The sequence below is a fragment of the Sphaerodactylus townsendi genome, linkage group LG09 (assembly GCF_021028975.2).
Source record: "Sphaerodactylus townsendi isolate TG3544 linkage group LG09, MPM_Stown_v2.3, whole genome shotgun sequence".
Classification (NCBI taxonomy): domain Eukaryota; kingdom Metazoa; phylum Chordata; class Lepidosauria; order Squamata; family Sphaerodactylidae; genus Sphaerodactylus; species Sphaerodactylus townsendi.
Window position 1 is genome coordinate 57,737,954 of NC_059433.1, and position 15,078 is coordinate 57,753,031.

Below are 15,078 nucleotides of genomic sequence, written 5' to 3' on the forward strand. Positions count from 1 at the left end.
AAAGAATAAGATAGGAAAGACAGACATTTAATTAAGGCTTCCTTTCCCCCCCACCACATTGTCCTTAATAGTAAATTGTTTAGGGCTGAGAAGAGTACATTGTGTGTGTGGGGGGGGGGAGAGCGTTGCATTTTCTGGCTTTTCATAGCCATGGTTTAAGAAGTGCAGTTTCTACCATAAAATTCTAGTAAAGCAGAGCTTCAATTTTTTCCTTCCATAATCATATCTTCCACTATCCTAGATGTTTAATGCTAACCATCTGCAAAGGACGAATTTTCAGAAGCATCACCAGCAGCAACACAGCAGGAGGGTATTTTGCATAAGGAGTCTGTTCTTTTGTCACATATTCCTATATCATTTTCAGTGTGTCATGAACAACGTTTAGGGTAGCATCTGTCACAGGCGGGACCTCATCATGCGTTCTCACATTGTGCTCTGTTGTTCAGAAATGGGATGAAGAGAGATGGAATTTAGGACCCAGGGGGAGAGCAGCCACTGTGTGGAGAAGGTGCACACGCATCCTACCAAAATTTTCATAGCCCCGTGGAGCCAAGGCTGGCTTATTCACAGTTCTTTGGAGAGATCTTAGGCTGATGCTAACAGAAAGAAACCTTCCTACCCACCCATTTTAGCAGCAAGGATTCCAGGAGCAAAACAACTCAAACAGAGGCTGTACAGCGTTTCGAAGGTATTTGGGTGTTCTTTTCTATGTTTGCAGTTGCAGTTATGTCTCTTTACCCATTTCCCCTCTTTTTGTTGCAATGCCATGGCTGCGGCGTTTCAGCACCGCCTTAAGTGGACAGCTCTTTTCTGCAATCCATCTGCACTCCCCCCCATCTCTCCTCCTTGCCTCAAGTCTAACCTTTTCAATGTCTTTTTATTTCCCCCTTTCTGCTCAAACTGAGCAGATCTTTCATTTCCCAAGAGATCAGTGAAAAATGAAAACATCCCTGCAAGCCGCAGACCACTGGAACAGGCAGGAGTTGATGGGGGAAAGTTCGGGTGAAGGTGACAATTTAGAGAACAAGAGGAAAAACCTGGAAGAGTTTGGGACCGCTGGGGATGAGGGTCAGATTGAGTCTCTTGGGGCAGGCAGGCAGGCAAAAAGAAATGGAGTTGGGGTAGATGGATACACCAGGAGCAAACTACTGTTTTTAAGCAAATTGCTGTCTGCTTCCATTTTTGAGGGTGAGAAAATGGGCTGGGAAAAACAAACAGGGATTTTCTGCTTTCTCAATTACAAATCATCACTGTTAATGTGAGGAGGGTGTGGGAAAGAGAGATTAAATTGATCAGGCATTATTTACTGCAGCTTTTTTGTTTTTAAAAAAAATCCTGTTTCTTGTGTGTTTAATTGAGTTAAGAATGTAACCTCACTAACCCCACCTCCCCCCCAGCATTACTTCACAGTCATTTCCCGTCATGAACATCTTTTCTGGTGGCTGGTACCAATGGCTGACTTGGGTGGGGTGGCATGGGAGGAGAGGCAAAATCATATGAAAATTAAAGGACAGATGGCTGGTCTTTGTTCATGGTAGTCAGTGATTGGTTTATATTTGGAAGGCAAAATCTGAGAGAGAGATTGAGATTTCCTGAGCTTTCAGGGTATAAGCAGATGATCACACAGATTTTCCTGGTACATAAAAAGTTAGTGCAGTGCCAACAAGTAAATGACGTTATATAACAGCATGATGTCATCCCTAAACCAAGGTACGGCTTGTCTCTCTCTGCTGGTTATGGGACAGTTATCCTTTCAAACACCACTGATTCGGGAAGATCTACATCTGAGATTACTGCAGTCATTTTATTTTTACATAAATGGTTCTGAATAATTTCATTTTTGTTGACTCATACCTGCCTAGAAAATCACTGGGAATCTATAGAAATCAGGTTGTTAAAAGGAAAGAATTTTTTAAAATTGAACAAATCCTTTGATCTGCTATTGTTATTGGTATAGAAAAGCAGCAGCTCATTTGTTTAATTTCAGTTTTGAGTCTCATGATTAGAATGAGCAGAACTGGGACCTGCAAAGAAATTGTTTACAATGAGATGAATGTTCACAGTCATATCAATTTGTAATGTGAAACCCTCTGTTCAGAAACCTTTGTTTGCTTTGCAACATGCTTTGTTTGCATTTTTCCAAAAACTAAAGCAGCCAAAATTGAAGTTCCCTTAAAGTACTTACTTGAAAGTAAGTTTAGTTAACTCCCAAGTGTATATGAACTGATGTGTATGTTGTCACCTACAGCAATATATTAACGTGTATGAATATCTTTAAAGAGAAAACACAAAATACAGGTGCACAATGGAGAATAAAGTATAGATGATAAAATTAGGGTGAAATTAGATCTGTTTCTAAAAGGAGTTTGTGGTTCTTAATAGTCACTGTTAAATGTCAGAAATGTTGATAATACATGGCTGCATTGTATGTTGACCAATATATCATGATAAACATCATTCAATATATTCATGATAGGCATGAAGACAAAATTTGGTCCCTGACCTTAAGATTTGCCATTTAAAAATATTTGAATCAAAGTTTTTTTTTTTGCCGGGGGGGGGGGGGGGGGGTTAGATATTTACCAACCAGTATATAGTATATAGACTGTCCTGGATGGCCCAGGCTAACACGATTTTTCAGATCTTGGAAGTTAGACTGAGTCAGTACTGGATAGTACTAGGTTGAGATACTGCTAAGGAAGTCAGGGATGGTTATTTAGATGAAGGCACTGACAAACCACCTCTGTTCATCTCTTTTATTGAAAACCCTACGGGATCACCATAACTCAGCTGTGATTTCATGGCATTTTCTACAACAGGTATACCCAGCTTTTTGAGTCTATGAGCACCTTTGGAATTCTGTCATACTGTGGTGGGCAAAGCCACAAAATGGTTGCTGCAAGAGTTGGAGCCAGCTACAAAACAGCATTTGCAGCTTACCTTCAGTCACATAGTGAAGATCCTTGTGCCATGTGGGGTAGCTTCTGCTAAAATAATTTTTTTAAAAAATTTGCACAGTCAATCAGAAACCTTCCTGGGGAAAAGACCCATCTTGTCCCACCCACTTTCTAAAAATGTTCGGTGTTGGCGGGCACCATGCCACCCACCGCCATCATGTTTTCTATACCCAGTTGTAGAGAAACTCACCTTTTCCTGAAGGACTGCCATATTTTTGTTGGCCTAAAGTCTGAGTATATACAGAAACATGTCCTCTTAAAAAGCTCCTGCTCCATAGGGAAACCATTAAGAACCAGATATATTAAATCCTGTTTCTCATAAAAACACCATCCCTACTGATACATTATGCCACCAAAATGGAAATGGCTTGGAAGTATTCATTAAGCTAGAGATTGTACTGTACTAGATTGACTCATTCTGCAATAGCATCTGGTTTCCTTCCCTGCCCACACACTTCCCTTCTGGCATCACTGCTGTGTCTTATTGAACAATCACACATGAACAGGAGTCTTAGTTGGTGCCGCTCAGGTCAGACTCAAACAAGCTCTTGCCATTCCCCACCTCCACCAAACTCTACAGTGGCATAGTGGTTAAGAGCAGGTGTACTCTAATCTGGAGGAACTGGGTTTGATTCCCCGCTCTGCCGCTTTAGCTGTGGAGGCTTATCTGGGGAATTCAGATTAGCCTGTACACTCCAACACATGCCAGCTGGGTGACCTTGGGCTAGTCACAGCTCTACGGAGTTCAGCCTCACCTACCTCACAGGGTGTTTGTTGTGAGGGGGGGAAGGGAAAGGAGTTTGTAAACCCCTTTGAGTCTCCTACTGGAAAGAAAGGGGGGATATAAATCCAACTCTTCTTCTTCTTCTACATAGAGATCAAGGATGGGGTGAGTCCAGCTGGTCTCCCTCCTGGTCTCCACATGGAGATGGGGTATGGGTCACCCTCGCTCACTGGTGTGCAACTGTGTCCATCCCTTGGGGGGGAGTTTGAGACTGGAGTGCAGCTGTGCAGGGAGGGTATGGCACCTGGGTGCCATTTTATTAAGCTACTCCTCTGAGAAAGAGATCAGTTATGATAATCTCTTTTAGGTCTCTCAATGGGTTTGTTATTTAAAAGTAGCTATTGGGGTGGCACAATGGGTCAGAAAAAGGCGGAGATAGACAACCTTGATCAGTTCAGTGTCTTTATAAACAAAGTAAAGAGACCTGGGAAGGTGGAAGAGAGGATATGTTTGTAAACAAAAATTCCAGGAAAGCTAATCCATGCTCCATCTTACCTCTCCTAACGTATGCTTGCTTGGCAGTTTTCAGCCCAGCTGACTTTCAGAATTGGAACTGGGTGGGAGAAAAACACTGAAATCATTTGAATGCAGGTTACTTTAGAAGTAGCAGCTCTTGCTGATCTTTCTTCCCTACCCACAATCTTCACATCAAATAAATGCTGTCTTACTCTTCATTCAGTATATTAACAATAATTTATGTTGAAGTTGTGGGTGATACTCCAGTTTGTATAAAACATTAATTAATTGAACTGTTAAAAGGCAAGGAATGAATCAACTTAATTGGCCAATCGTTTGACAGTGCTATCACAACAGATTAACAGTGCTTATGAACTTATAGCAAAGTTTCTGTTATAAGAATGCAGGGCTGCTTCCTCATGGATGTTTATCTCTAGTTTGGCTACAAAACTGCAGCATCTTTAGGTTTGGGGTGTTGTAAATCCATCCCAGGCATCCATACAATAGTCTAGTTTAATCACACTTAAACAATCTTTTCCCTGTCTCCAATATGTTTTTCCCCAAATCTTTTTTCCTGATCTTTTTGGGAGATGCACAGTTTAAGTGTGTTATCAAGTGGTCTGGGTGGGAGGTACATGTTATCTAAGGTTCCACTAACATCAACCCCATTTTTCTTCCCTCAGCCCCTGGTGGCTGCCATTTTCCCCACTGAACCACCGGAAGGCCATTTACAAGATTTAATTTGGAAAAATCAGTAATCGCTATACCATGGAGATATGCTTTCTCCTTTATAACTCTACTATGAAAATGCCTTAAAAAATAAAATCAGGGAATTCAGAGGTACAAGTCATTTATGTCACGAGATTGTTAACATTATAATGCTCCAGATATAGGAAGCATGCACAAATTTCTTATTCCCATAACATGAACATATGCACCAAACAAAAAGGAAGGACAAGATGAGATACTATTCGATTATATCATATGGACAAAAAGTGGGCATAAATACTGGACCCCTCCATGCATGTGCTGTACCCATGACAATCTGTATTTCAGTACATTAAATACATAATTGAAAGGTAAAAGGTCTCTGGGGAAATATATGTGAGAAAGAGTCCAGTGTGCATTTTTATATGTGAAAGTGCCATTGAAGCATCATTGAAGACAAATGTTCAGCTACTAGGTAAGAATATTTCAGAGCAATAGGACCAGTAATGCTTTCTGGAAACAGCCATACTGCTCAAACCAATGCTGATGATTCAGAATGCCTATGCATTGCTTTAAGACAAAAAAGTCTTGAATGAATCCCCTGCAAAGATCCAGACACAGCAGATCCATATAAATATTCTATCATTCTGTAATTGTTTGTGTTTTCTGTTTGCTCATTATGTGTTCCTTTATCAATGTGTTCTGACTGCAGTAAGTATGTCTCCGCTTAACATGCGTTGTATCCTATCATGTATACCTTTATAGAAATTCCTCACAGTCTGTACATCTATAGCAGTGATGGCGAACCTTTTCGAGGCCGAGTGCCCAAATTGCAACCCAAAACCCACTTATTTATCACAAAGTGCCCACACAGCAATTTAACCTGAATACTGAGGTTTTAGTTGAGGAAAAACGGTTGGCTCTGAGGCATGTGTTACTTGGGAGTAAGCTTGGTGGTAGTTGGTGGCTTTGCTTTGAAGCAACTGTGCAACTCTTCCAATGGGAATGCCAATAAAGGCTATCATGCATTGAACTCTTCCAATGGGTGAATCACAACCCTAAGCGGGCATAGTCAGAAGCAAGCCCCATTGCCAGCAACTGAGCTTACTCCCAAGTAAAGGATTGCACTCTAGTTCTTCACATGAAAATTCAGTGGGGTTTAACAGCGCTTCCCTAAAACTAGACCTTAGGTTTAATGCTAATAATCAAGGCCAGCGGCCCAGGCCAGCCTAGATGTGTGAGGAGTGGGGTGGGGTTGGGGGGCAACTCTGTTTGCACGTGCCCACAGAGAGGGCTCTGAGTGCCACCTCTGGCACCCGTGCCATAGGTTCGCCACCACTGATCTATAGCTTGCAGTAATGGGAAAAGATGAATGAGTGCATGTCAATGTGAATAATGATTCCATACAGATGTACCCTGGTGTGCTGAATTTAAATTATTAACATGAAAACAGAGGATAGTATCTGGAAGGGGGAGGCTTGCCTGGTTGTTCCACCCCATTAGAGGTGAGGGGGTAGGGCCAGCCTGGAGGACCTTTTCCATAGTGACCCCTATGGTGGAATGTCTTCTTCCAGAGGTTTGCTGGGCACCTAACCTGTCAAAGACAGTCCTCTTCACCCAAGCATTTGGCTGACCCCCACCCCTACTGGAACCCCATACACCCCTTCTTTATTGTGGTTGGGTAGGGTGGGTGTGAGAGATTTTATATTGTGTCTCAGTTTTGTAGAATGGGTTTTTGTAGAATGGGGTTTTATTGTGTTTTCAGAATAGGGTTTTTAGAATGGGGTTTTATTGTGTTTTTACTGTCGTGATTTTATAATTACGTGTTTTAATGTTACCCACCTTGAGACTGTAGTAGAGGGTGGTTAATAAATGTAAATAGATTATAATAAAATCAGGGATGGTGGAGGTTTATTTTCAGCTAGTGTAAAGGCAATATTTGTTTGCTATGGCAATTAGAATTTATTAGAATTAGAACACAATAAGCACATTACAATTTTGGATGAGTGAAGACTTTTGGATGAATTTTACATTCCCAGTGAATTTTTTTTACAGAGATTGAATTATTACCGGTACTTTAAAAATAATAGAACACCACTGATGCCACTGAAATGTGCATTTTGACAAAACTGTAAAATAATCCTTATAAATAAAAAAAAACTTGCAGAAATACTGCTAATAATAATAATTCAGCATCTTAATGAAAAACATGTGTCTGTGTATTGCAGAAATAGCAAAGGATGTTACATGCCTAATAGGGGTATGTTTATTTTCATTTTGGATTCATGTTTTCAAAAACTTTTGAAATTACTTTCATGTTATAGTATTGATTCTATTCCTTGATTAATTTCCACATATGTTCGTAATATTTTGCTTTCCACCCAACTAGATGCACTTTTCAATGGCTGCATCCCTTGCCCAATGGAAACCTCTGGCAAATTACAATCACATAGGAGAAAGAGACTATTTTATTTAGAAAGTTAGCATTCTTAAATGCAGAACAGCAATAGGCCAATTCATCTCAAAATAACTCACATAGGAATCCTCATGCATAGTTCATGTGTATGGAGGTGATAGATCTCATTTTACACACACAAAAATCCTTAAATTTCCATGCCCTACCTTATTATGATGTAACATTTGAAGATCCATTTTTCTCCAGCCAAGCCTGGTTAGGAGACAATTGCTGAAAGGAAATGGAGTACAGTGAGGAAAGGTATCGGAAAGCTCAGGGTTAAGCTGAACTTATTGGTTCACTCCATTCTTGTTTGAAAATAGTTCAGCATTTTGACTTGCTGATGACAAGTGCCATCAAATTGGAAAGTGCCATCAAACTGCAGTCAAATTATGGCCACCCTGTAGGGTTTTCAAGACAAGAGATGACCTGGGGAATGCCATTGTCTGCCTGTGTATAGCAACCCTGAACATCCTTGGTGATCTCCCATCCAAACACTAGCCAAGGCTGACCCTTCTCATCTTCTGAGATCTGATGAGATCAAGCTAACTTGGGCCATCCAGTTCAGAGCAGGTTATTTATTAATAGGCTTAAATAAGTGGGGATTTGCAACTGGGGTTCCAAGTTCAAATCCATGAATGTAATCAGGATGTCATACTGGCTGTCTTTCCTCAAGTTCCTTTTGCAAGAGTTATTATGGATATAAGATCTGTACTCACTGTTGTACTTCTTTATATCGCCTTAAAGATAACTTGCACAAGGGGCACTTAAAAGTTATAGATATACACACAGCCTGCACATAACTTTAATGTGAATTTGTCTGTGGTACAAAGAAATATTAGTAGCCTAATATGTGAACAACTGCCTATTTAACTAGTAGTAACTTTTTATGCTTGATGGTTCTGTGAATGTGACTCTTAAAAATTGTGTTCTGCAATGGAGTTCCACACTAATCAATAAGAAATCATTTTGGGCATTGCTTCTTCAGACGGAAACCAGGCATTACTCTTCACTGGAGACTAGCACTACACTGGATGGAGCTCTCAATGTCTTCCATTATTATTTGCATTCAGTTAAATAAGGAGCTTTAATATAATATTAAATCAGTGCAATTTCAGCATAGCCAAAGGCTCTGTCCAATTATAAATTCATCACACTATGTTCATTGTGACTTTATATTGTGTATGCAAGATATATAATGATATTGTACTAAACTATAGCATTTTGAACCAATTGAGATTGGGTTTTAAAATTTTAATGATATTGGCAGTAGCAATAAAAAAAGGCAAGTGCCTATAGTGGAAACTGTCTTCATACACATACCATTTACACACAAGTAATCTATGCTTTTTATCTATGTGTTTACATGTGTTTGTTTTTCAGTGAATGGTCAGAAAAGTGGCTCCTTCGTTGAATGGATTCCACTGAATATGGATTGAACATGAGATGTATTTGCATGGATGTGGAAAATGACTGCCAGTTGTGTCCTTCAATGTAGTTCAAGCAGATGAATGGATCTTAATTCTTACAGACTATTAGTTGAATGGAATCAGCTTTTCTGCTAATCAGACATCTGAAGTATTTGGAATCAAGACTTTTACAAAGATGACTCATTTACATGCTGGACTCAGTCCAGAGACTATAGAGAAAGCCCGCCTGGAGCTCAATGAAAACCCAGATGTTTTGCACCAGGACATCCAACAAGTCAGGGACATGATCATCACAAGGCCTGACATTGGATTTTTACGTACAGATGATGCCTTCATCTTGAGGTTTCTCCGAGCCAGAAAGTTTCACCAAACAGATGCCTTCAGGTTACTGGCTCAATATTTTCAATACCGTCAAATGAATCTGGATATGTTCAAAAATTTCAAGGCTGATGATCCAGGGATCAAACGGGCTCTGATTGATGGATTTCCTGGAGTGCTGGAAAACAGAGATCATTATGGTCGGAAGATACTCTTGCTTTTTGCAGCCAACTGGGATCAGAGTAGGTAAATGTAGATAGTGTCCTTATCTTTTTATACATAACTATTACTACTTGTTAATACCTGTGGATAGGATTCAAGCCCTTCCTTCCATTAGATACAGAAAACTTTCTTTTTCTACACTACATTCCTCACAGCAGAAGGGAATTCCAAGATCCAACCCTACATTCGGGGGGATATAGTTCTTTTGATAATCAGCTTTGCTCTTCAAGAATTTGTTTCATTCTTCCTTCAGACACGAAGCTCACATTTCCCTGTAATATAGTAGGCATGAAATAAAATATTTACTTCAGTATTTATTTGCACACAGTTAAAGGTCAGGATATTTGATGCAATAGTTGGGGCACAGTTAAAACTTGTATTTTAAAAAGTCAAAGGAGCAAACAACATTTAATTGTACTGGTAGGTGCTACATAACTACGAGGTCTCTTTGGTTTTTAAATGAATAGTCTGAATAGTCAAGAGGGGAGTTATACTGTTGTATACAACAGCCAATCCTTCCAGACCATCTGGTGCCCATAAATTCTATTTTATTAACCCAACAGTTGTAAACATCAGGCACTTCACTGCTCTGCAGGAAAGTGTACAGAGACTTGGTGTTAAAGCTAAAAACATATGTGATGCAGCAAACAAAAACACAACAAAAAGAAAAAATATGGTAATGATTGTAAAAGGTATCGATCAAATCCTAGTAGCATGCTTACCAAGAATACTCCTTCACATTTTTTAAAGGAGATCAATTATTCCCATATGTGTCCGTGATCATCTATAGTGAATCATACAAAGCAGTAAATGACTGGCTAAAGGAACTTAACAGACATTGCTGAGAAATATTTGCCATTATGTCAAAGTTCTGAGTCAGTTTATTCTTGGGGTTAGTGTTGCACAGTTAGTGTTAAAGGATTCTGCAAACCCTCCAGTTCTAATTTTGTTTTATTTCTGCATTTACTGTGAGACACAGAACAGCCAAAATTGCTGTCTACAGCATCAGCAGAGAAGTTATGTGTGACAGATTGCAGCCATTAGTTCAGAGCAATTACACTCCAGTTAGAACAATTACATATTTTTCAGCCTGTGATATTAATATCATTCTTGTGGGTGTGAAAAGAGAAATTTAAACAGAAGGATGCAATGACGTGCAAAAGAAGGAAAGGATGGAAAATGGATATTGTAGGGAATCTCACTAAGTATCCAACTTAACCTGTGTGCTTGTCTTGCCCTTTGGATAACAGGGAGTTGTAACTAAAAATGCAAGACGTTTCTCTGGAAGTGATGGGCAACCCAATCTGGGGGGGGGACTTGGGGAATGGGGGTGGGCTCACGCCAATGCAGGTGCCCACCTCACTGATGCAAGTGGCAAACGTGTCAGCAGAGGAGGTAAGGAGGGTGGCTGGCAGGCAACATGCAGCTCAGCAGTTTCTGACCCAGAAACAGGCTCAGATCTCAGAGCTGTGCTGGCCTAAATCTGGCTATTGGTTCAGGTGGGGGAAAGCTACGACCATTCCTGGGGACTGAGCTGACCATAATCATAGTTTCAGCGTGGGAGTGCCCCCAGTGTAGCCCTCAGACTTTTGCCATCCAAAAGGTGGTGTTAGTCCATTTTGGACTATAGAGGACTTTCAAACAGCCAGGGTTTTTCTTCTTTTTTCACTGCCTCCCCATGCTGCCTAGAAGCCCTCTGAAGTTGACACAGCAGCACGGCAGGGCATCATCCCCAGCTGTTAAAGCCCTCAGTATTGGGCCATTAATGCAATTGCACTCACAGAGCCCCCTGCCCCAACTCTTATCCATGCCAGTCATTGGCTGGAAAACCTATTCTGGCCTCTTGGTCACTAATCCATTATTATTAAGAACTAGCAGTATGTTTTTTCTACATATATTATGTTCAATAACTTGGTCTGCTGCCTATTCCTGTTACAGGTAGGCTGCATGAAATGGATTTTTATGCTGAATGCCCAGATTGAAGATTTGAATTCTGCCTTGCTGTGCATGGCATGGTGTTATCATGATATGGCCAAGGTTATCGCAGTAGTAGAAAGAACTGACAGCTGTTAGGCACTTGGGGAAAATACTGGTGTTTACGCTGAGCCTTCATACACACTTGATATGTTGTCATATGTTATCATATGCATAACTTAAATGCAGTATTAGAACTAAGGTGATATGATTTCTTTCCTAGAGGAATAACAGTTGATTTGAGACATCATTTACTGAACCCACTTAGTAGGGCAATGAAAAAGAAAGAATTGCTTTGAGCTCTGACCCAGGAGGCCACCAGTTTAAATGTCATCTCAGCCATAAACTCACTTGGTGGCCTTAGGGCAGCCGTTCTCTATCAGCCACAGTTCCTGATTTGCATTACACCATCAGGCCATGAAATAAATTCAGACCTAAACATGGACAAGCAGCAAACCCAACTTGCAATGAAAGCAGATGAAGAGGCAGAGTAAGAAATGCAAAATAATTATCTATGTCTCTAGGTCATGCTGGGGCTGCATGGCATTCTGCATGTACCAGCTACAAAGCATGTCTTTGTGATAACTACAACGGAGTGGAATGTGTTTTAGTTCACAATGATAGCACTGAGCTTCATAGATGGTGTACAGAGTAGCCCTGTTACTGATATGTCTCCCCATTCCCATTCTGCGACTCACTGGCACTTGTATGGCAAAGTAAGACGTTGAACAAGACTCCACTCTAGCCATGTCTGAGTTGTTTTTAGCTTTTACTGCATCAGAGACAGACATATCCAAGGACAGCAGTTCTAACAGTTTTTGAAGTGGGAACTACTACTAAACTGACTGCATTGAAACCCTACGAGAAAAGTAACTTTACTGTTCCCCTCTACAACATAACATCCGGGAACTTCACATCAGTTGGCTGACATGTTTTCTAATCAGGTTACGCATTTACAAATATATAGTAACAATGAGCCACTGCATGGTATTTCATAACTCATGTTACTCAAGACAAAACCCAATTTATTTATTTTTTAATTTAAAACATTTTTCTGTCACCTGCCCAATTAGGGTCTAAAAGGCAGCAAACATAAAAACAATAAAAATTATACAATTAAAATGCAGTTAAAATAGAAAAAATTAATTAAAGCAAGTAACACTAGAAGGAGAGAAAAAAGCCATTACTGTGGGTTATCCAGCTGAAACAAAAAAGTTCTGCTGATGAAGGACGTTGACAGACAGAGACAGACAAATATCCCTAGGAAAGGAGTTTCAAATTTTATACCATGATTGGGAAGGTCTTTTCTTGGGTATGCTACCCATCTCGCCACAGATGGTAGGGGCAACTGAAGCAGGGCCACAGCAGACCACAATGAGCAGGTAGGTACATATGGGAGAAAGAGTTCCTTAATTATGTTGGTCCAAGGTCACACAGGACTTTAAAAGTCAGTACCAACACCTTGAATTGAACCCAGAAGCCAAATGGAAACCAGTGTAACTGCAACAAGACTGGATTGATATGTTCCCTATGACCTACTCCAGACAACATTCTGGCCACAGTGTCCTGTACCAACTGTAGCTTCTAGACACTCTTCAAGGCAGCCCCACATAGAACACACTGCAGTAATTTAAGTCAGATGTTACCAGGGCATGCACCACAGTGGCAAGATCCTTTCTGCTGAGGAAGGACAGTACCTGGCTCACCAGCCAAAGCTATTGAAAGGTTATTACTGGTACTACTGGCACCTATTTATCCAACAGGACCCCTGGGCCTAGAAGTACCCCAAATTAACTGCTCATTTAAAGGAAGTGTAATCCCATCTAGAACAGGGGATAATCTCTGTTAATATGCCATCCTGTTCCTCTTTCTCCTACTTCCTAGTGTTACAACTTACCTGTGAGAGAGTTACATTCCACTTTTGGATTCTGACCCACAATTTGAACTAGGAGGACTTCCACTAAAATGTGTCCATTTATGCACCCAGAACAGAGAATAATTTCCTTCCAAGTTATAGAATGTTGCGAACCATCATGTGTCCGTTTCACGCTCAAGGCACCTGGCTGTTCTTTGTGAACAGTGCAATCCTAAATAGAGTAACACTGTTCCAAGCCCATTATTTCATTGGAGATAGAAGTGCTATGGATTGCCCTGGCCTGAAATGGTAGGATCTGGTTGCTGCTCAGACACAGTACTGATTGTACAAGATTGTAGAGAAGGTGCTTCTAGTCTTAGCAGTTTTATTTATTTATTTATTTATTTATTTATTTATTGTTTCGATTTATAAACTGCCCCTTCTTAATTTTACATATGGTTTATTATTATTAATTTGGCAGCTCATCAATCTTCTAATCAACTGTAAACAGTGTGGGTACTCTGTGGCGTCATTTTGTATGCTGTGTGTGGCATATTTTATTTGAAAAGAAAGCTGCTACAAGATAAGGTTTGAATTTTGGCTCAAGTGAACTAGTACTAATTGAGATAAGCTATAGGTTGAATCTGAATCTGCCAGATAATAAAGGGCAGGGGTCTTCAAACTATGGCCCTCCAGATGTTCAGGAACTACAATTCCCATCAGCCCTGCTACTTGGCCATGCAGGCAGAGGCTGATGGGAATTGTAGTTCCTGAACATCTGGAGGGCCATAGTTTGAAGACCTCTGATAAAGGGCAATCAAAACTGGGCAGTCACCACACAGAAGAAATTCCACTATTAAAAACATGGTTCTGGCTGCTTAATAAGAATACGGGCAGCCCCATCCAAACCCTGCCACCTCCAACAGGGCTTTCTGGTGGCACAGGGAGCTCAGGAAAGCCTCAAAACTACGCCACTGCTGGAAAGCCCCATAGGTTTTAAAGGATATGCTATCAAAAGGTTGTATGTGTCTGAAGGTCAGTATGCTGCGCAATCAGACCTAAATCATGGGAACAGCCTGGCCCACCCCACCCCACCCCACAAGTGTCCAAGCAGGATGCCAGCCCAGCTCCGCCATGGCCCAAACTTCTGGGTTTTGTGGCGAAGGGAAAGCCAAGATCCTAGGAAAGCAAAAGGAATTTTATGCTGATATTGTTCAGAATATAGTTGAGTGAATGTGTGAAAGACTAAAAGGAACCATTTTAAAGTGACATTCTTAAGGAAAAACAGCTAAGAGCCTGTAGGGATTCATGAGCCAGAGTGCAGGTGTATTTATTAGGCAGTGTTACAAACAGCAAGGGGCGGCTGCAGGAAAGGGAAATAGTTACTATATTACTGCACATTACACTAAATGTGTTGCAGAACATCGTCCAGATGAACAAGATCCAATAAAAAGATAAATAGTCTGTTCTGAGTGTTATAGATTACTACTAACTGTTAATGGGTTAACAAAATAGGGTGAATCTGATTAGTGTACATAAATCTGTTAAGACAGAAAATTACTTTGCATAATGAGTCAACAACTCTAATCTTCACTGAATGTGAGAGTATTAAATATACATATTGAATGCCAACTTAGCAACACCTTGTTTGAGTTTCTCTTTGAAACTTTTGTGTGGTCAGAAGCAGAGCAAGAAGAAACTGTGCCAGGCACGTGTACACTTGCCCCTGCTGTGGCAGTGCCCGCCCCACAGCCTCCATGCCCCCTCCACACCCCATGCCTCCTCCATACCACGCCCCTACATGCCCTGGCCACACCTCCACCATGGCTCCACCTGGGGCATTGTGCCCCCTCCCCCCACATCTCCTATTAGCTCCCATTGGAAACACCCCCTTTGGGAGTCCATAACTTTGGACCCCC

The 15,078-nt window shown here is 40.8% G+C and overlaps 1 protein-coding gene across 1 annotated transcript in view; it reads left to right on the top strand.

The window, feature by feature from the left end:
- The first annotated feature begins 447 nt into the window (after positions 1-447).
- CLVS1 (clavesin 1) overlaps positions 448-15,078 on the top strand; it is a 59,902-nt gene continuing 45,271 nt past the window's right edge. The window contains exons 1-2 of the mRNA XM_048507296.1: positions 448-688; positions 8,744-9,354. Of these exons, the coding sequence (XP_048363253.1) occupies positions 8,966-9,354 (389 nt within the window). The 5' untranslated portion in view covers positions 448-688; positions 8,744-8,965. The remainder of the gene's footprint in view (positions 689-8,743; positions 9,355-15,078) is intronic.